Source organism: Antennarius striatus, chromosome 20 (genome assembly GCF_040054535.1).
Source record: "Antennarius striatus isolate MH-2024 chromosome 20, ASM4005453v1, whole genome shotgun sequence".
Taxonomy (NCBI): Eukaryota; Metazoa; Chordata; class Actinopteri; order Lophiiformes; family Antennariidae; genus Antennarius; species Antennarius striatus.
In genome coordinates, this window is record NC_090795.1 from 13313799 (window position 1) to 13336319 (window position 22521).

General features: G+C 40.5%; 1 protein-coding gene across 1 annotated transcript in view; it reads right to left on the bottom strand.

Annotated features, from left to right (window-relative positions):
- Positions 1-14195: 14195 nt before the first annotated feature.
- The window catches only part of LOC137587503 (partitioning defective 3 homolog), a 295372-nt gene continuing 287046 nt past the window's right edge, over positions 14196-22521 (bottom strand). Inside the window, exons 23-24 of the mRNA XM_068303945.1 lie at positions 19408-19535; positions 14196-14897 (exon numbers count right to left, since the gene is read on the bottom strand). Coding sequence (XP_068160046.1) covers positions 14477-14897; positions 19408-19535 — 549 coding nt within the window. The 3' untranslated portion in view covers positions 14196-14476. The remainder of the gene's footprint in view (positions 14898-19407; positions 19536-22521) is intronic.

Below are 22521 nucleotides of genomic sequence, written 5' to 3' on the forward strand. Positions count from 1 at the left end.
TCCCACAGTAGGTACACGGAGTTGATGTGGATGACTGAGAGTTCATCACCATTACTGTCCACACATGGCTACGTTCATCGACTCCAACACCTTTTTCTCTGTATGCTTACAAAAAATGCATGAATGAACTCCACTTTAAGAGCCATTCCAAATAAATGGTTTTATTGATCTGTTGTTTTGCCACATAATTATCTAAGAGGTGCAGAGCTTTGAATACTTTTAATGGACCATGTCCAAGTGCGATGGCTTGTACTTACAGATGACAACATGATTGTGTAATTATTCCAGCTCACTAATTTGAAGACAGTGCACGGTGTTTTTGTTGCCAGGTGCAATGATGTTTGACTGCAATCACTAACACCGCTTGTAAACTTTCAGCTGACTTTCCAGTCAATTATTGCTTTCCACCTACGGCCTAATGTTAGTTATCTGCAGCGTATTGTATTTCCATTTGCTACATCCATGTTTAGCTTTACATCTCAGCTGATGTCATGCATCAGTTTTCCCGTGCGAGCTCGCACCAGTGCAGCGTTCACACCAATCGAACGGCTCTGGCTCCATAGACAGAGGGGCCCCCTGTGGTCTCTATGCTCCATGTTTTCATTCAGATACCACCCCCCCTCCCATATCTACAATCCCCTCTCACAGTAACATGGCTCAGTCTTGAGTCAGAGGTCAGATATTATTCTTGTTTTCTCCACACCGTCTCAGACAGCATGAAGATTTTTATATGGATGTGCTGCAGTGCCTAGGAATAACGTTGCATTCAGCCAGGAAGGAAAAGTTACTCAGAAGGTGGGATTGATACCAACAATTACCCCCCCACCCCCACCCCACCAAACCCAGATGCAATAATGATAATTATTTTTGAAAAACAGATGTATTTTATCAGCTAAGAGGCATGCACAGTTCATTTTTTGTTCCATTTTTTTACATGGTGTCATTGGTCACCACAATGACAGACCAGTGGGATTCAGATTTAGTGCTAAAAGCAAACTTGATCACGCAGTGAATTTTGGTCTGGACTGCAGTGGTGCAGCTAAACTGGTTTCATCTGATAGACAATAAAGAGTATTTATTGGTGTGTATTTCAAGACAATGCCAGTATTCTCCAGTGAGTGCACCATGATTTAACTGGGAGTAGGTGGTGTACCGGCGTACGGTGACAGGCCCCCCTCGCAGCAGCTGTTGGTGCAGATGTAAGGTGACAGTAATCAATACTGATTATTAAAGTGGGAACACCATCTCTAGTGTGTGATTAATCTTCATTCCCCCATGTTTACAGAGCCTCCTTTGGCCCGTTTGCCTCAGAAGAGGAGCGCTCCACATTATCTATCCCCAGAGACAGGAAAAACAAAACACCGTCACAATTAAAGATACTCACTGTCACTGTGGGCGAAGGCGGACACGGGTCGCCTTTAGGATGGGAACCACATGGTCTGTAGTGTCAGAAGGCAGGCAGGAGATACACAACGGGGTTAAAGGAGCCACACCACACACTTCATCCTGGGATAAAAAATATATTTTTGAAGATAGAAGGGACGCAAACATAAGGAATGTAGATACTTATCCCTCAATGTCGAAAAGGTTTCAATCTGCGTGACTGATTTGTCTTTTTTCCTTTTTTCCGAAAACACAAACATAAAAGGATCCAGAGGAAACAAATACCACAAGGAAAATGCATCGGACGACAAGGACGATCCTTCAGTCTGATCCGTTGCACAAACACAGACACACTCTGCACATAGATGATCCACTGTGTGTGTGAGGAAGCTAACTTTACATATCAAATGAACAACTAAAAATCAGAAGGAAAATAACTTATAAGGAAAAATCTAGGAGCAGAGACGAGGAAGTCACAGAGAGGAGTCACAGAAAGGAGTCACAAGGAGGAGCAGACAGTTAGGACCAGGTGGAAACAATCAGACACACCCAGCAGAGTGGATCAAATCAAAATAGAAACAGAAAAGAAAAGCACATGATGTCCAGAATTCAGCAAAAATAAAACAGGAAATAGAAACCAAAACACCAAACCATGATATGTTTAAACACATAAACATGTTTTTTAACTTCCTCCTCCAGCAGAAAAAAATTTCCCTCACAAAAATCCAGACGGATAATTGTTTCCTTCATATCATTTTCTAAAAATAAATTATCAGATTGCCAATGTGATAATGTAATATATTACGAAAATAATAATGCAGACATGGAGACAAGATTGGCAAGATATTTCCCAGAATGCCTTAAACAACCAATTTATTGGAGTCATTGGTAAGTTATGCAGAGGCTGAATAAATAAATTGCAATTACTGTCTTATTTCCTCTCATTCAAACATCAACATCTTCTATTAGTGGTGTCCATGACTTAAAAAAAATTTTTTCACACAATTCCAAATTATAATCTATTAAAAATTGTTGTTTTGAGTCAGAGGCCAGATTTTTTAATAGAGAAATAACTTTATTATGCTATTCAAATATAAGAGTCAAACAGATATTTAAGAGTATTAGGCCTTGGTAGAAGTTTGCCCTCTACTGAATGCTGCATTATTCTCTTCATGGTGTAATACATATAAAACCACAATGCCATTGATATGTAAATGATTTATTCAGCCAAGATAACTAACAATGTGTTTCTGTACAGTACAGCTGGACCCATTTGTGCTTTTCTAAAGTCCTGTAACCTTGCTGTGTGACAATGGCAGCTATTGTGAAACCAACAATTCATCATCCTCGCTCCACTGCTTCCACAATCAAATTCACATTAATGTCTGAAACAGAAACAAAACAAAAATCAAATTAAAGTCACTTAGAGTATGGATTGTTTGGTTTGGGGGCATTTATGCTACCAGGTCAATTAAAAAAAGAATCAATAATACAATAATGAAACAATAATGAAACATTGGCATCACAATGAGGAGACAATGAAACACCCCAAGGTGATATTTCTAAACATCCAAACATCCAAATCATGCAGGAGCAGGTTTGAGTCGGTTAGTTAAGAGCCTGCTGCTCCATGCAGCGCCGTCTCCTACGAACAACTGGATATAAAAGTAATTTTCAGAACTAACTGTGTTTATAAGGGAATTATAAATACAGGAAATAAGGGAATTATGTTTTCTAGCAACATAATGAGGAAATATTCTTCATGAATCTTCATCATAAGCAGCAGAAAACCCTTATATATGGAGTATGGTGCTAAAATACTCACAAACTACATATTTATGTATTCCTTTTATTTTGTTCTTTTGTCAGGTACAACAATCTGAATTTTTACATAATTTTCAAAATTCTAACACTATTCATAGAATCCTCCTCCTACGACTCTTCTTCCTCCTCCTCCTGTTGGAAATGGAAACACTCATTCAAGTGGCATCAGAATTACTCATTCTCTTCCATACCCACATTGAATTTTCATATATAAACAAGATTTTCACTCACACGCAAGTTCCATTGAACAACATAAGAATCCTTCCCATTGTAAGCTTCCCTCCTACTTTATGTAAGCACAACATCACTGTTATAGTTAGAAGGTATGTTTGAGGCTCCACCCAAATATAAGAAAAACAAAACAAAACAAAAAACAAGTGACATGATTTTGGCCAATCAGATTTCAGCTGGAAAGGCTAAAGGAACGAACATTCATCTGTAATGCATTTATTCATTGCTACAAAAATCTTGGAGTTAGGAAACAATCCAAACAATGATGGATGTTTAATTCTGAATTTTTTAACCATGAATAATCATGTGTTTTATGAAATTGCATTGTTCCCTTTCAAATAAACTAAACTAAACTAAACTAAACTAAACTAAACTAAACTAAACTAAACTAAACTAAACTAAAGTAAACATGTTACTAGTGAACACTTTCAAACTTTAAGTTATTATAACCAGAACTTCATTACAAGCTTGAGTCTTGCGCAAACAAATAAAACTCAAAGAATAACATCACAACACACTAAGACAATTATTTGGTTATTTCCTCTCATTCTCCTGGTTTAATTGGCTTTGCACATTAAGGACTTCTTCCATCAATTCATTTTAAATTGTTCTACTTCTTGGAAACAACTAAATTCTCTGTTTGTAGATGATGGTGTTAAATATTTCTTCCCTGGATTGGAGTCTCCCTTGCCCACCAACAACTACAATACAATCGACACAACCGTTTATTATACCGGCACTAATTCTGCCAGAGCAATTCCATCGGCAGCATGGACTTTACAAGTTATTGGGCTACTTAGAAGATGTTTACTTGCCATAAATTTATGGGTTCCATTTAAACAAATGATTCCATAAACAAAGCAATACAGAGTAAATGTAATATATGTGTTGTTTGGATTGTTCTGCAAATGGTCTTATTGACTAGATAGATAAGTTGATCAAGGCTTCAATGGTTTCATCAGGAGGGAAAAATACATAACTTCAGCAAAAGAACTTTAGTTTCGTGGCCCTCACCACAGACCTGTCCGGACTTGAACTGTGGGTGGTGGTGTCAGTCATCAACTTTGTATTCCTGTCATCCTCTATGACCAACAGTGTTTGCCTCCAGTGCGCCACATGAATGTAGTGTTTGAGTGTTGAATAGACAATGCCTTGGTACATGATTTAAACAATGCATTTCCCATACAAACATATTTGGTGTTGCAAATGTGTTGAAATGTATTTTCCAATCCCTTCCCTCATTTCTCAGATTGTACATCCTCACATTATTACCCTGCATCCTTTTCTTGTGTCTTTTATTCTGATGGAGGTGGACAAAGGGGATGCTATGTTCACGTTTACCTTAAGTCCCCACATGACCTGACCATAAAAGGAACATTTGTGGAGTCCTGGTTCTGTCATAATATATATATATATACCAGGTGCAATTTAAAGAAAAAAAAAACATTCAAGGAAACACCTATTCCACTTCTTCAATATCTCTAATCAATCGTCTCTTGTCTGAATTTTTAGAATTGAGACATCTTTCTAAGATGGTGAGCTGGGATGGATTTCTGGGTCATGGTCAGGAGGATGGAGGATGAAGAACAAAAGGAGGCTCAAAATGGAGAAAGGAGAAGGGCCCTTGGAGACGGGGTTGCCATGTGCAGATGTGTGTTTGATATGCATCATTGGTACACCATTAACATTTTTGGACCGGGTTGAAGGCTCCCTCTCCCCACCATTGCCTGTGACTGCAACAGATGGTCACCCCTTTTTCTCAGAGGCTCCACCCCCTCCCTGTGTACTCCCCCACAGGTGTCAAGCTCACCCACCTCCCCCATCAATAAATAATCACTAGCAGCAGCCCTGCCTCCCCACCCCTCTCCTAATTCTCAAAAGGAATACCATCTTTCCTCGGTTTAATCCGCTTCCCTCCTCACCTCCCCCCGTCCTCCTGAATCCCACCGACCCCACCCTCCGAGGCTCCCATCACTCAGCACCTGTGAGGATCCCACCGAGAGGAGATAAGGCCTTTTCGTAGCTCTCTCTCCCTGTGTGTGTCGCTCTGAGAGTGGGGTTGGGAGACAAGGGGAGATTCAGGTAGAACAAAGAGGGAGAAAGCACGAGGAGACATGGGGAATTCTTGACAACTGTTTCATTCAGAAGGCAATCTCCTCTCCCGGGTGCCATATCTAAAAAAAAAAAAAAGACAAGAGGGGTAAGAAAGACAGAGAGTGGCTGCACTCTCAGGCAGAAAAAAAAAGAGGAATAGACAAAGATCTTTAGGAAAGTTCAGAGGATTAATTTGACACTAGGCGAGAGAGGATGGCACAGAAAAGGGGGGGAGAGGAAGAAGGGGGAAAAAAAACGCTTTCTTTGTCAGAATAATTGCTTTAAGCCAGTCTAGTGTGCAAACCGCTGAGAGATTATAGGATTTATTCCCATGTAGATTTTCAACAGAGACGCTTTGCTGCTGCCATTCTGTTTCTTTCTGCAGAACATGTGGATGTTCCTCATAAATCCATAAATATAGAGCAGTCTGGGAGAACCAAGTCTTTTACTCCCTGGGACGGCGAGACAAAGCAGGTACACATGCATCAAATCTGTGTGTTTGTCAAGGCAAACAAATGAAATGTCAACATAAACGACTGCAGTGTGTGTTTACTGTACGAGAAGCGGAATGGCTTCATGCTATTTGCTTTGAAACAAACAAACAAACAAACCAACAAACAAACAGGACCCGTGTTGAATGTCAGAAAAAAACATTTCACACAATCACAATCATGTGTGTTAAAGGTAAGGAAGTCGGGAGAAAATATTAATTATAGATGTTATCAGAAAAAGCAGGAACTCAGCAGAATGATTCATTCATTTTATGTTGTGAACACATCACCTGGATTCGAGGCGAGGGGGCGGGGTGGGGTTATTAGATTGCCACATATTTGCATTTGTTGTACTACTTTGTTTGCCAGAATACTTCAAATAATGCATTACCATTTCAAAGCTGGTTGAGTTTGTGTAATTCTTTGTCTGGACATAAAAAAAATAATAAAAAAAACAACAAGATGAAATTGTGTTTGTCGGTTTTATTTGATTATATATTTACTTGTTTGCCTCTGAGCTGGGAGAAAAAGTGCGGTGACAAATCAGTTTAACTTTACAGTGAACTCGTGCTGACTCTGATGATGACTTGCATAAAGTAATTGGGTAGAGCGTCGCATCACAAGAGAAGATGCCTCTTGCGTGGCCGATGCCTCAAAGACATTTCTTGAGGAATCAAAGGCTCCTTCTGTCATTCCTCACTGGGGATTTTTGTCAACATGTGTCAACAATCAAAAGTCTTCAGAGCGCCTTCTGTTTTCAATTCAGCACTTTGACAGGTTCCGAATATTCCCCTTTCTGTGTTTGTGTGTGTGTGTGTGTGTGTGTGTGTGTGTGTGCGTGGGAGTATGACAGGTCCCATTACCTTCGTTTTACCCCATGAGGGAATGCCCCACTGTTACCCACAAGCTTCTGTTTCCAGACTAATATCTCTAATAGCAACCTTGCCGTCCCCTCATGTCCCTTCCCTGCAGTAGATCAGAGTGTCAGCCAATGAGATCAAACACCAATGCCGATTGGTACAGACTTAAATAAAAGCAGAGTAGCTATACGTTTTCGCAGAGTGCTATGAAAACATCTCTCTTTCCGCGTGATGAAGTTGAATCATAACCTAAGCAGAATCCCACAGACTGTTTCATGTTTGGTAATTTGTCTCTGAATTTATGTTGACCTCAGAGTGTAAGTAAAAAAAGTTTGGCTGAGAGACTGAGCCCATGGGACACTGACTCATAGTGCATGTTCTCTCTTGTTATCTGAATCGTTTCTCTTCATTTGTGGGAACGTCGTTTCTTCCTCCATGGGTGGCAGAATGGGAAAGGCCCTCAGGTTCCACTGGCACAGGAAGAGATGGTCTTTATGGGATGTTATCTTCTGTTTGGAGCCTATTGTGGCCCAAGGAGACCTAATTTCATGGTGTGTACTGGGATCAATGCTGCTGCACTTAATGTGGGCTGCTATGACCTTACTGCTAATGATTAGCATGTGCCAAATTGCCACACCATGATATCATGGGTTGGACTGATGGCTAACCACTTCAGACTGGTACACAGTTAAATATTACCTTATCGAAAATATGTGGTTAAAAAATAGAATAAATATTATAGTCTTTCGAATCATGCCTGTGAAGTAAACAGGAATATTTAATGGGGAAAAAGTGGCAAAAGGCACGTACTACAATCTGACCTAAGAGCAGATTCAAGAACAAAAATATCTCATTAAAGGGTTTGAATTCTAGTTCCTCAAACAGCATTTCTAAGTATGCTTTAAAAAGTACAACTGGGCTCGATTTCACCCAAGGAAAAACCTGAAGATCATAGCAAAGCTCACAGGCTAACAGTGGAGCCTAAACTGTGCAACTTGCTTTTCACCTTTCAAAGAGAGCTGAACCTGTCCAACCTGTCTCTCACTCCCTCACCAGTGCATAGTGAAAGAAATGAAAAGTGATCATACACCGTAACACACACAGCTTCACAATGTGCGCCTTTTAAGTTCATTTTTCCAATGTCTACCTTAACATTCTTTGCTTCCAGGAGTTGAACAAGAAGTGATGTTGTCAATAAAACCCCAGAAAATACCAACAGATAAATACTTTAATACCATACAGTACAATATGATGATAAATACATTTCTGTGGGTTTAAACTCAGTCAAGTTGCTAAAAGGAGCTAAACCTTTAACGTCTGTAGCGATGATGTCTTTATCTTGAATGGCTTTTTTTTTTTTCTTCAAAACACTGTGATAAATTTAATATTAAAAAAAATCGTTCCTCCATATTCAATGAGTTCACATTGGATTTATGTCTGTCCTAAAAGTTTAGTATGTTTTTCTTGTTGCTTCAACTCTGACAGCAATTGAAACACTTTCCTTTAGTTTCTGATGATACATGGATACACTTGGATTCTAGCTCAGAGTATAATTTCTCACACCATGAGAGAGGGACGGCCTCAAACCGTACACCTAGAGCTCTCTGTTCCTTATCTAGTCCTTTTTTGAAACCAGTTTGTCCGTGACTCCAACATACACACACAAACACATCAACCCACACACACACACAGGCACACACTCACACACACCTGTGGTCTGAAGGTGGAAGGCATTAGCTCCCTTCCCTCCTGTACCCTCACATTACTGAGACCAGCCTCTGCTCTGATGCACGCACTCACCAGATGTTGCTCAAAGCTTGAGGGAAGAACTCCCAGGTATGTGTGTGTGTGTGTGTGTGTGTGTGTGTATGTGTGTGTGTGTATGTGTACTTGTGACAGCGTTGCACAATTGGTTCATCTCTAGCATCTGTCGAGATTTATGACTGGAGTATTTCCTACAACAGAGTCGGCTTCCTCTTTGGAAATCCCAGTGGGGCAGCAGATTGGGGATCAGAGGAAGAGGCAGGTTCCTCAACCCGAAACAGGTGACTCCGACTCTGAAAAGAGGATCGAAAAAAAAAATATCCTCCAAATCCCCAGACGCTACAATTTTTATCTACTTGCAGTTCACATGAAGCCCATCTGTTTCTCATATCAACATACTTGCGCTTAACAACACAGTGGTCTGCCGGTCCGGTCTGCAGGGTCAGGAGGACGAAGAGTAATGAAATCAAACTGGCCCAACGACAGTGTCTGCTGTTGATCAGTGGGAGTCATGGAAGGATTTGATTATGGTGTGCTATGATGGCGGTGATGCAAAAGGGGGATATTAAAGACTCAGTACAGCTCTTCCAGTGTGAGTAATGATCACACAGAGTGGGGCCAAAGACAGCTTTACTGTTCCCTCAGGCCTCAAAGTGTTAAGGCTACAAGCTGATACAGCAGAGTGCCCACTCGACTACACGCTGCTTCGTGCACCACACTGAGATGAAATCTATTGTTTTTTGATGGCTTTATGTTATCTCTATGGATACATCCATCAGATTTATGTCTGGGATGTTTTTATGATGATGGCGTTACTCTAAATGAGAACGTATCGTCCACACATTTCCACAAATCACATCTGATACATAGCAGCAAAAAGTATTATTTTAAAGGCTAATATATTTCAAAAGCGTATAGTGCGGATAGTCTTAAAAGGTATTCCTAAATCCAGAGAGGATTCCATCCGTCCTGCACTATTTAACTCAATAGTCGCGGTGGAATGCCACAGCCATGCACTGTCAATCAAAATGTCAGAGGCCCAGATGTGCCCGATGTGTCGATTGTGTTCTATTTAAATTAATGAGGAGAGATGCTTTAAAAGCTTTCTCTGAATAATTGTGCCTGTATAATTCATCACTGACCAACAGGAAGTGAGACAGATTACTGCTCTGCTTTGAGTTAAAGTTACTTTGAGTAAATGTCTATCGGCAGGACTACTGCACATGAAGACACAAACTGTATATTTAGCATGATTAGCATAGCCACCATTTGTCTATGGCAGGGGTGTCAAACTCATTTCCACCGAGGGCCACATCAGCAGAATGGCTGTCCTCAAAGGGCCAGATGTAACTCATAAGTGTAACTGAATGTAACTCAGTGTAGTATAAAATAAATGTAACTACACCTTCATGTTAAAAAACTGATCCATCAACCAAGGGTCAAACTATTCAAGTAAATAAAGAAAAATAACATCAAACACAAGTTAGGATATTAACTTTGTTCAAATGTTTTTGTCAATGTTAAAATGGGCTTGATTACTGCATTGTTGGAAATGTAGTTTTGCACAAGCACACTGTTGACCTATTTATTTTTACACACTGACCCTTTATGCTCTCGCGCCGCATTTGAGTGTGACACATGTGGTCTATGGTCTTCATGTATGACAATTCATTTTTCTCAGCCAAACTAAATTTTAAAAAGATTGTTCAAAAATAAATGAATAATTTTCAAATAGTAATAGTTCAATACCAACAAGACAATGTGCAACACATCTCCATCTGTACCCAATTAAAGTTCTGCAATGGTTAGAAGCTTCTCTGTTATATATAGAGTAATTATTTAACAAGACTGTGGTTGATGACCTTTTAAAAGAAACTTATGAATTTCATCTAGATACAATATGAAGAGGTGAGATAGACTGAAACCTAATCATATACAGTATGAGTATGAATCATTACAACAAGGTGGCAAAACACTGTAGACTCTGATCACATGGCTGGACTGAATTCTGTCACATCTTGTTTCTTGTGAACTATTGCACCCTTGCACTTTTGATACTTACTCAAAAGGAACAGAAAGTCATGGACTCACACACACGAGGTTCACACACTTACTTCTGAGTTTCTTTTAACTTTCCCAAAGTCTAATTCATCTCTCGTTGTCGTCTCTTTCTTCACCTTAGTTTTACCCCTGTCCTCAAAGTGAACAGATCTCTTTATCTCTGATGCTCGTGCTTTCTTGTACATTTCCACCCCGACCAGATGGATTCCTTCAAAGGCCTCTCCCTTCCTCAGGTTGGAGACAGATTTTGCAGGACTTCTGTGATGAACGGCCAGCACTGGCAAAAATCTATAAACATGCCTTCCTCAAAGAATCGAACATAATAAACTTTATTGCAATTGAAGTCACCACAGGACAATAGTGGATATTAAGCCAGCTAAAGGAAAAAGTCGCGGTCAGTTATTCCTGCAACCTATCAGGAGAGGAAATTAAAGAGATGGAAGATAAGGAAGATTTGTTTTTATTATATTTTTCTGGCACTTTTTCTTTAAACATTCTTCCAGTTAGAAGGGGACGTGTCTGAATTTGTTTTTCATTTTTAACTCCTTTTTGTTCTGACAACAAAAAGTTTTATTTAAACTTTTCAGTTCAACTAATTTTTATTAGAATGGAAAAAAGTTTAATGAAACAGAGTGTTTCATTATGAATTCCTCAATCAGCAATGCCTCAACCTGAAAACTGTAATATGGTCACTGAAATAAAGGAGAAAAATTAGGACTTTCCTCTCAGTAGGCATCTGATTTGTCTCTGCTGGTGTGTTATCAAGCAGTGAACCATTTTTGAATGTTAAAGCAGCACAACGAAAGGAAATTATTGTTACAAGAATATGAAACTACCCTTGTTTTATTCGTTGAAAAAGTTTATATTACATATAAAGACAATGGCAGAAATGGTTCTTAATGATACACTGTTGTAAAAGATGAAAATTGCACGGCGCTTACATATTAGTCATTTTTACACCACAGTACCATATTGTGGATAATAAAACACAGTGAAGGATTGTCATAAAAGCACGATGAAACAATAACAATATGGTTCTCATTACTCCCAGGATAAAAAAAAAAAAGCCCCGAAACAATAACTTTATGGGAAGAATCTTTGTGTCACAGGGGTGACGCACAAACATTAATTACACAGCAGAAATAATAAGCATGCATTATGGGATATTATCAAATTTGCATAAAAGGGGGAAAGAAAAAACTCACTAGATATTGCCAGCACTTGAACCCTTCCCTAGTTTTGTGGAAGAATTGGTTAAAACAGCTGCTGTGCCCTCCTCAAACACACACACACACACACACACACACACACACACACACACACGTACTTTCATCCTTTGGAACCAGACCTGGTCTAATTTTGTCCCAGAAGAAACTCAGACAGAAAAAGGAGATAAATGAAAAGAAAAAGAAAAATAGAAGGCAAAAGTAAGTGCAGCCTTGTTGGTAACCTCCTGTTTGTACTGCACACTCAGAGGAATAGTTGTGATTACTCCATTGACTGAATCATCTGCAAGGTCAGGCCTCCCATCTCCTCTCCCTCCTACTCCTCTGCTCCTCTTCCACTCAGCAGCCAAGTGGTTCATATAGCTGCCAAGACATATTCAGACATATTGGAGCATCCAGTCACTGGCAGCATTCACACTTACTTAAACACATGTCCACCCACCCACACACACACAGACACACACAACCTGGTACAGTTGAATAAACATGCTTGCAGTGTAATTTAAAGTGAACGTATGTAAGCTCTTATAAGGACCTTTATGACTTCTTTAACCACCATATAATCTAATTTGAATGTTCTTTAATGGGACAAAGACATTTCAAAAGACAATGAGAGTGCGATATGAATAGCATATGAATTATAGAGCTTTTTGGTGTAAATATATGGAATTATATCCAATCCTTTCGTCCTTTCCCTTCAGGGGTCGCCACAGCGAATCAGTTGCCTCCATCTAAACCTGTTATCTGCATCCTCTTCTCTCACACCAACTACCTTACATATAATATATAAAATATATGGAATTTCATGTAAACAAGAAAGCAAAGAAACAAGACTCCATAATCATGACGTGCTTAGGCTGGAGAAATGTAGATTTCTTGGCTATGTACACATGTAACCTGCACTTCACATGAAATAATCTACATAGAAAAGACAATGGTAATGTTGCTGGACCTGATATCCAGCAGTACATATCATTATATATTATATACAATACATTCCAGTTTTACAAGAAGTCCATCCTCAACAAGTCTGAACACTGAAATGACACTGAACCAGATTACCCAGCAGAGGGTTACCTCATCTGGAGCCGTACAACAGTACATTGATTTATCAAATGTTTCCCAAATCTAGTTTGACTAACCACCTATTCTTAACAGTAAACACATTCCAACTGATAGTTTTAATATTTATTCTATATAAAACTGAAGTTTAATTACTCATGGAAATCCATCCAAACTTTGCCCTTGAAGATACAGCTTTGCATCAGACAACTCTTCCAAGTTATGAAAACTCACAAGACACCAAAATGTACCAGAAATAAATGACTGAACTTTAAAAACGTGCCTAATGTGTTTTCTATCAATGTAAATCTCAGGAAAGGAGAATCAGCTCCATCGTCTCACCGATGGACGGGCAGTCCCACACCGAGGCCACCGACTGCAGGGCCGGTGTGGTTTTGCTCGCAACCACCCTGATGAAATATTCAGCGATGGGGGGCTCTGACACCTAAAGGCCAACAGGCTTTGGTTACAGCCCAATGATTGTAGGGGAGGTCGGGGCCAGAGCTGCGCCGGCAATATCGCAGTTTCTTTGCTCTCGTCATACATGACAACATACATACACAAAAGGGGCACATTCATTTTTAATGAGGTACATTAATTAATAACCGAGGCCTGACCCCGTTTATATCGCTGGATTCCCTGGATGAGCAGGAAAGGAGATCTTAAAGCTGCTCCCCCCACTGAGTGTACAGTGATGCAACAATATGAAGGGAAAAAACTGAAGATAAAGAAGCAGGCAGAGGAAGAAAGGATCTGGGATTATCACAGTGAATACGGGAAGGGGTTGGAAGGAGGACACAGTCTGGGGGAAGTGTTGTATCTAAAACCAAAGGGGACATTTCACTGAGCTGGAGGAGGAGAGGGTGACGGGTGGCCACCCCCCCCAGCCTGAGCTCTGCTCCCATAGATCAGCTGCTTAACCTCCCCTTTCTGTCGTTACAGGTCGATTCCTGCCAGCAGTCACACACTAGTACATGCACAGCAAATACACACTCACATAAATACGTAGTGATCCACAAAGACTGACACGAGACAAAAAAAAAGAAAACGCCGGGGCTGGGTCTGGACTTTGGGGCGATCCAACACATGGTTACTCCGGTGATGGAAAAACATTCTCCACCGAGTGTTTCTGATGGGTCGAAGCTGCAAAATGACTGAATGCTGCCTTGCGAAAAAGTTAACAATCAACGGACAAGAAGGCACTTATACACACAGTTGTATGATCATGATGATACACAATAACATTTCATTTCTTTGTGATACAGCTTGAAAGATTCATATCATTAATTTAAAAAAAATATTAACATTTTTATCAACAGTCCCATAAAAATCTTTCATTACATCTAAGCATATATACTATCTCAGCACATATATCTATATATATATATATGTGAAAACGCTTTGCCCTCTTTCCCTGTTAATTCTCCTTGAATCAGTCCTGATGTGAAATTATAAGTGGTCATAGTTCCTTGTTACAGTCTCAGGAGTAAAACAACCTTCCTTTCTCTGAACCCTGAAGCCTGCTGAGCTTGGCGAGCTGAGAAGGTGACGGTGGTACATCTTGTCTATACGGGCCCTTGGATTGTGGTGGGATGGACCCTGGGGCTTGTGTGTGGTCTCGGCTGTGGTTGTAGGTGCTGCTGCCACTGGGGGGCTCCTGTCCAGGTGGTGGCCTGGCTTTCATGGCCTCCTGCTCTCTGCGTCTCTGCTCCTGCCTCAGCAACTCCTGAGTTTCTAGGAGGACACGAGCATTAAAGCTCGACGTTACCAGGTAGCCATTCCGGGATCCCTGGCCGCTGGAGTAGCGAGGGTTCTCCTTGGACGGTTGGTAACCCTCTGCTGGTAAATGGGCTTTGTCCCACGAGTCCTGGGACACCATGCTGGGGGTCTTGCGAGGTTGCCTAAACAAACATTGAGAGTTTAGAAATCAATCGAGTGCCTTGAAAGAGTAAACTTAAACATCGCCTGAATGTAAGTTGAGGATGATGGCGGATAACACTGTGGAGGTCAACTCATGAGTCCATTTCAACATTTTATGATATAAAGAATAGCATTAGGTTAAAATATCCACAAAAAAATAGTGGGAGAAAGATGGACCTGTTACATAGCGCTGCATGATTACACTGCATGCTGTGGAAGAAGACTGACCGATGAACATGACAGGAAACAAACAGGGGCACACCTGAAATGCCCAGACAACTGTAGTTCACATTCTTATCAAACAAAAATGTTCCATCCTTTTTGAGAAAAAAATGGCTGCTTCCATCCATTTAACTCCTTTTTGGGGATGTCACATGGATCCCCTCTGCTGCACATCTTCTCCTTTCCTGAAATGATCCATGAAAAGCCACCACTGGGAAGTGTCAGGGTTTTGAGCAAAGTGATATGTCTGCTCCTCCCTTATTATGTTCCATTAAGGCTGCTGTGCGATGGTAGACTTGTGATAGTGTCTTTTGTGCAGGGGTGCTAAGAGAAATCTCATTCACACCTCACTGACCTGCTGTGGACGTAAAAGGCTTTTAAGCCTACGGTGCACAAGGCTGCAGAGGCCTGGCGTGCTTTCAGGCCAAAAATGCCTGCATTTCTTATCTCATTCCAGAGAGGCTGAGCAGGATAAAAACAGAACCCACTAGGATATCTATTGTTCAAAATACTTGGATGAGTCCGCAAATCTCAAACCTTTTGAGGTAAAAGGGTTTCAGAGATGGAGAAAGATATTCAACTTTTGAACCTGGAATTCTTCTTTTACATGCTCTGCAATGTTTCCTGAAATGTTGAAAATGACTTTAGTGATATATTTAACTGAGGCTAGAGTCAGGGGTCAACAAGAACCATGAAGATAATGTAGAGCAGGGATGTCAAACTCATTTTTCACCGAGGGCCACATCAGCATAATGGCTGTCCTCAAAGGGCTAAATGTAACTTATAAATGTAACTAAATGTAACTCAGTGTAATGTAAAATAAATGTAGCATCTCCTTATTGTTAAATAAATCTAAATTTATTGCTTATTGAAGTTACAAACATTACAGTTTCACAGAAAAAATAACATCATACACAAGTTAGGACATTAACTATGTTCAAAATGTCTTTGTCAAGGTTAAAATGGGTTTAATTACTACATTGTGGGAATTGTAGTTTTTGGTCAGAGCACACTTTTTAAAAAAATTAATTTTAGACACTGAGCTTTTACGCTCTCGCGGGCCACACAGAATGATGCGGAGGGCCACATTTGGCCCTCGGGGCCTTGAGTTTGACACATGTGATGTAGAGCAACACTAGAACTGTGACTGAGTATGTGTGTTTCCTCCTACGGTGAGCTGATATTGGCAAGGATAATGTTGACTTTAGGAATTTTAATTCAGTGAATCAACATTAGGACATCGTTGTCACTGAAAGCCATTTCTTCTACACTATCTTTCGTGAATTAATTAACATTGACAGGGTAATACCCTGTTTTTAAAAGAGATCAACCACGTTAAAATGAATGCAGTTATTTTGATAATGGAATAACAAGAAAATCCATTGTTATTTGTAAGAAACTGAACACTGGAAACCAGACTAATACATACCCTTGTGGCCCCCAGTATGGAAAAAAAGGAAGAGTTAAAAAATATGGAGCTGTTCTCTGATTGTCTGTGGGATTAGGTCTACATGTGGGTAATCGTGGATAAATTTATGCACTGTGATCGTGCAAAACAGATACAGTTTTACTTGTTCCACTCTGCTCATGTTTGTGTGTATTCATGCGCAGCATGTGTAAGTATGGAGGTAATTGGCAGGAGGGCAGATGTAGGGACAGACTGCAGAGAGACCCCCACCACATGCTCCATATCTAGGTTTTTGCTGTCTGGGCGAGCCGCCATGCATTTACACCCCGGCTTGGCTTTCAGAGCAGCCAGCACCGCTCACGAGGGACCCTCAGAAAACTCAGGACGCATGTTGCACAAAAGCAGCAGTCTGTGTTTCCAGAACGATCTCCAAGTTTTTAAAGTAGATAAGAAAAGAAGGGAGATTTAGGGGGGGGGAAACGTCTGGTGAGGACGAGAAGACAGCAGATATGGAGTCGTTCCACAGGAATGTAACCGTGATTAATGCATCAGGGGAGTGAGTTCTCTTATCACCTCTACTGCCGCGCCAGAATATGTCACAAAGTAGATTAGTTACATTTACAAAAGGGAGGGGATGGGAAAATATATCATGCCAAAGAGCGGGGTAAATTTAGAATGACAGAACATAACAAATAAAGCCGGGAAGTTGGCTCGTACAGACATTTGTGGCGGCTGTGTGTTTTTTTTAAAAACAGCTGGGAAGAATCAAAGTTTATGAGGAGGAGGAGAAAGTATGCACACAGGAACAGACCCATAATGATTAGAAAAAAAAAAAAGGGGCCAAATGTATGAAGCTGGCGATAGAACAATCGTTTCCGATATTATACAAAATAAATTGTCTATGATCGTGGAATAATGTTTTCATTGTAGTGTGGAATAATGTCTCGGCTGAGGACTGTAGAAGCAGCCCAAGTGCAGGGTAGAACTACTGGCATTTCACTCTGGCCACCATTAAAAACCTTATCTTGACCACATTCAAATGTGTGTTTGTGTGTCTTTTGGTGTTTGACCGTCTCTTTCGGGCTAATCAGTGGTCTCTATTTCCTACTAACACACTTGTTCTTCTCTGGGGCCCCTTTTGCCCTCCACTGCCTGTCACTGCTAATCCTGCTCCGACAACAAGCCTTCATTAGTGTTCTTCCAATCCGTACATCCCAGACAGCGAGCTAAGCCTGGCCGTCATCAGATAACCAGCCACCATGACTTCTTCTGGAAGCTGTTTAGGAAGGAGGACTTTTTTTTTTTTTTTTGGTGGGGGGGGGTATCCCCTTTCAGCTGAATGGCTGAGCGCTCAAGCTTCCTGTTTTGGAAGAGAAGAACAGGATGAAGTGGTTGCATAAAAGTGGTGGTTGGATTTGAATGGAATTGTGGTTATTAATCTGGGGAACATAAGACCTTATTTCTTTAAGAAGGAGCCCGTGGTGAGACGCGAGCTTAGCCGGGGGTCAAACGTCAAGCCGGAGCTCATGCGCCTCTTCGCTAAAAGATGCTTTGAGATTATGAGAGGAATGTATATCAAAGGTCATTCTCGCTTGGGGTTTTTGGCTTGCCGAGCAAACTTTCCCAAGAGAAGGAACTTTCTCGGAGGGAAAAGCTGGAGGCAACTGTCACATCAATCACATGACATACCAGCAGATAACACCTATGAAGGGAATGCATGGATTGGTCTGGTTTATTCAGGCCGCATTGATTGTGCGTCCTTGTGGACTGCAAATCCATGGCCATAGACAGGAACATGTTTCAATCGATGTGACGGTGACTGTTCAGAGACAGCAGCAAAAGAGGATGTGAACTGTGAAGAAATGATTGCCGCTTGAGCAGGAAGCGATTCAAATCACAACAGAGCTGAGTTTGTCTGGCCAAAGAGAGCCCACACGCAAATATCAAGCGTTCTCTCTCTTTGTTTAAACTGGCAAACAAGCAAAACCCTGAGGAAAATCAGGGGGCCAGTCCAACTTCACTTTCAACAGTTTAGTGGGTAATGTACATTTTTATTATACCAATAGCTGCACAATGTGGAAATTTGTTAGAAGGACAAGAGATAATGTTTATTTTATTGCTAAATGTCAGTTTGGTCTGGACAGAGTTTGTATCCTTTGTGATTTTAAGGATATAACACTCAAAGTGTGAACATTTTCTGTCAGAAAGGCAGACACAGACACACAAACAGAGAGCGAGATATCTGAAAATACAAATACATATTAAAATACTGAGCCCAGAGCCTCAAAGTGTCAGATGTGGTAAGCTTTACTGGCAGTTCTTTGACAAATATGTAGAAGGAGATGGGTCCGATAAAGAGCAGCAGTTTTACCTCTGAACTCAGTCTGTTCAAGATTTCCAATGAAAGTTCCTTTCAACTATGATATTGAAGCTGTAATGCATTATAAAGTGAGGAGTGGGAGAGAAGAGTTGATGCCTGTGACAAAGTCAAAACTTCCCCAGGGTCAATATTGACTTAACAAAGTTAAATATTAGTAAGATTATTCCAAGCGATCACATTAAATGATTATATTGAAAGAGTTTTGCTAAGAATCGTTGAAGTGTCTGAGGATGAATTGAAATTGTCTTTGTGGTGATTGACTTTGTTGCAGTAGAGATACGCTATTGAAAGAGTCCAGTGGAAAAAAAGGGCAACGGCACAAATATGAGGAACCAAATGATTGGAAATCGAAAAAAGTCAAATGAAGAGGTGGAGAAAGGGCAGGAAGAACGTGATAAGTCACAGACGGAGGAGGTAGACGGACAGACGGATGGATGGAACAAAGACATGGAGGGGTGGGGGTTGGGTGGGGGCGTCTCACCGAGGCAGGGAGCCGTAGTGTCTCTGGGTTTGTTGGAAGCCGTCTCTGTCATCTTGCTGCTGTTTCTGGAGCTCGTTGTCGACGGTTACCGAATGACGTCCGCTTGGTATCTCTGCACCGCTGTTCACCTGCAAGATATACAAACACACACACACACACACACACACACACACACACACACACAGAAACGAATAAATACACGTTCCTGTCATCGGACCAATGAGGCTTATAATGCTAACGCACATCTGAAAGAAGAAACCACTCACACACACACACACACACACACCAACAAAGCCCAATAATATTGACCATTGTTGTCTTTCTATCTGTAAAGCGCTTTGAAATGTCTTCAGATGTGATTAAGCGCTATATAGATCAAAGTTGATTGATTGATTGATTGACTGATACACACACTTAGAGGACGGGATATTGTTCCCTCAGCACAACAGGTGGTTTGACAGTGTTTGTCAGGCTCCCCTCAGGGAACAGGTAGTTAGTAGGTGCGACTCTATGATGTCGATCTCATTGAGAAATGCACCTGTGCCAACCGATAAAAAGTCCCTTGGCAATCTTGTTGAATGAATAATTTAGCAATGTCATGTTTTTTCTATTCCCACCTCACTGCAAGACAGCACTTTTTTTTGTTTGTACCGAGAACATCCAAAAATTATGACACATCACATCTGATACTCTGGTCAACAACAGCCCCAATCGACACCCCCAGATGATGGCCTTGAGGATATTTTTTCTGGATTTTTTTTTTTTTTTGAAAAGGCTGAAAAAGTTGGGATCATCCCTGAAAATGTATTAATTATATTTTAAAAAGACAAGGAAAGGTGTTTTTCACTATTAGTAAGTGGGTAGCTCTAAAGTTTGTATAAAAAAAATCGGAAAAAACTTCATGTCACAGCTAATTGATTCGTATCACACAAAGATCATGGACGTATAACAGTAACTTTATTAATGTCAGAGAATAACTTTTGGTTGCAGTGGTTTGATGCATTAAATGATGTCTGATCTCAAATCTTTAAGCAACAGTTGAGCTGGAATTGGTTAATATTAGTGTTATTATTATTATATTTATTATTATTAGTTTTATTCTTCATTGTATGATTTTCTATTCGAGTCACATCATGGATCCTGTTGATTCCTGTTGGAATTTGTTCCTTAGACTTTCTGTAGAATTAGTTTACTGCCATTGGGATGAGCACTGCTCATGTTAGCTACTGGTTTTTTTTTTTCATGAAACCTATTAATTTATTGTCACTAACTTTCAATCATAAAATAATCCATACTTAATGCTAACTTATACATCTCATATGATGAAGTCACAGATGAATATCACAATGTTGCTGCATCTCTACACAAATTTGCCTGCAACTAAGCTATGTGTGCGTATGTGTGTGTTTGTTGTCTGATCATCCACAGGGTTGACATGGAGATGCTTGCCTCCCTCAACGCTCACACACACACACACACACACACACAATACACACACAGCTAACGAGCTGACGGATGAAATAACATGACAAGCCAATTAAACAGAGGCGAGCCGAGGAGGTGCAGCATACACGCCTGGACCAAGAGTCGCTTTTTTTATGAGGTACGGACAGCGGCGTGGGGGCGGAGTAAAAAAAGTAAATATCAACCAGTAATTTTCATTATTCACTGACAGATGTTTTTTAAAAAAAAATGTTTGGTACTCTCTGGAGATTTTCAAAAATTTGGAAAATCTGTGAGAATGAGATTGCCGGCCAGGTGGGGGTTATAGAACATGATACAGCATATTGATGGACTGAAGGTGTGTCGGCAGATGGAAAGGCTGTCAGTAAAAATGTGTTCTTGGAAACAGCTTGAGCTCTTGAAATGGCTGCTTTTCCCCTCTGTCGGACAGCTGCAATAACAGCGCAGTTACATTTCACTCAGCGTCAATAGCAAGTCCTTTCTCAAACTCCTCCGAGTCCTAAAACATAATAGAAACTCACATGGGTTGAGTGAATATTACTCATATGTTTCAGATTTAGCTGTAGCAACACATTTGCTGGTTCAGAGCGTGTAGAGCACATAAACGAATATCAGATGAACAACTGAGGGAAAAGGAGAAATTATTTGGCCGGGGACAAAAGCGGTGGTGAGAAAATAATTAGTCACGCAGGCTGAAAGTTTTTAATGTGATTTCAAAAGACGAGGAGAGGAATCCAGAGGTGTTTCCATGCTTTGTTTTAACACTGGTGGGTTGAGGTGGTTGTCGCCATGCCAAGAGAAATGCATGAGAAATAGCCAGGAGAGAAAATCAGTCAGTGTAATGGTATTATCCAGGGGAGGAGAATCAGATTATTCCATGTTAGGCCTGGAATACAATGCCATATAAAACATGACATTTGTTGAAATCTAATCAAACAGACGTCCATGTTCGTTTTTATCCAATAATGTGAAAAATGATGTCAATACGGCATGCTTTTATCTCGTTTCCTTGGTGGTGTCACACACAAGAACGGGGAGGAGGAAAAAAAAAAATCCATCTGTTTAAACACAAGAGGCGTTCACAGACGGTGAGTCGGGGGTGGGGTGGGCGTAATTATGACAATTATTTGCAGCTATCAAAAATCCGGGACCAGAAAAGCAGCTGCGAAGGAGTCGAGTGGTAAAAAGTTCAAAACACAAGCAAGACAGCCAAGGTGTAATATTTCTTGGTTCAAAGCAGGTCACACACCCTTCAGATATCAAAGCAGGTTGCTGTGATGGGTTAGCACTAATATATGGCCTTAGCGCGCTCCTTCCTCATGATGCTATAATTGCAGTCCACCGCGTAGGTGACAGTTTTAAGAGTTTGCTCTTACAAGCACATGTGGAAGACATTCAAGTTTGCTAATGAGCCGTAAGACCCTTGATTGGACGAATAGAAATCCTTACACAACAAATTTCACTTTACGTCTGTAGCTTCGGGAGGAGTATCCATCCTCCAAGAATGACAAGGTCTACAAGACACGTTATGAAAAAAGAACATTAGAAATATGCAATGCCTCACAGATACAATTGTGATTGCTACTTTGTAAAGCGGTGCAGTCCTCTTCTACGAGGTTACTGGTTTTGAACTGAGAAAAAAACATTTAG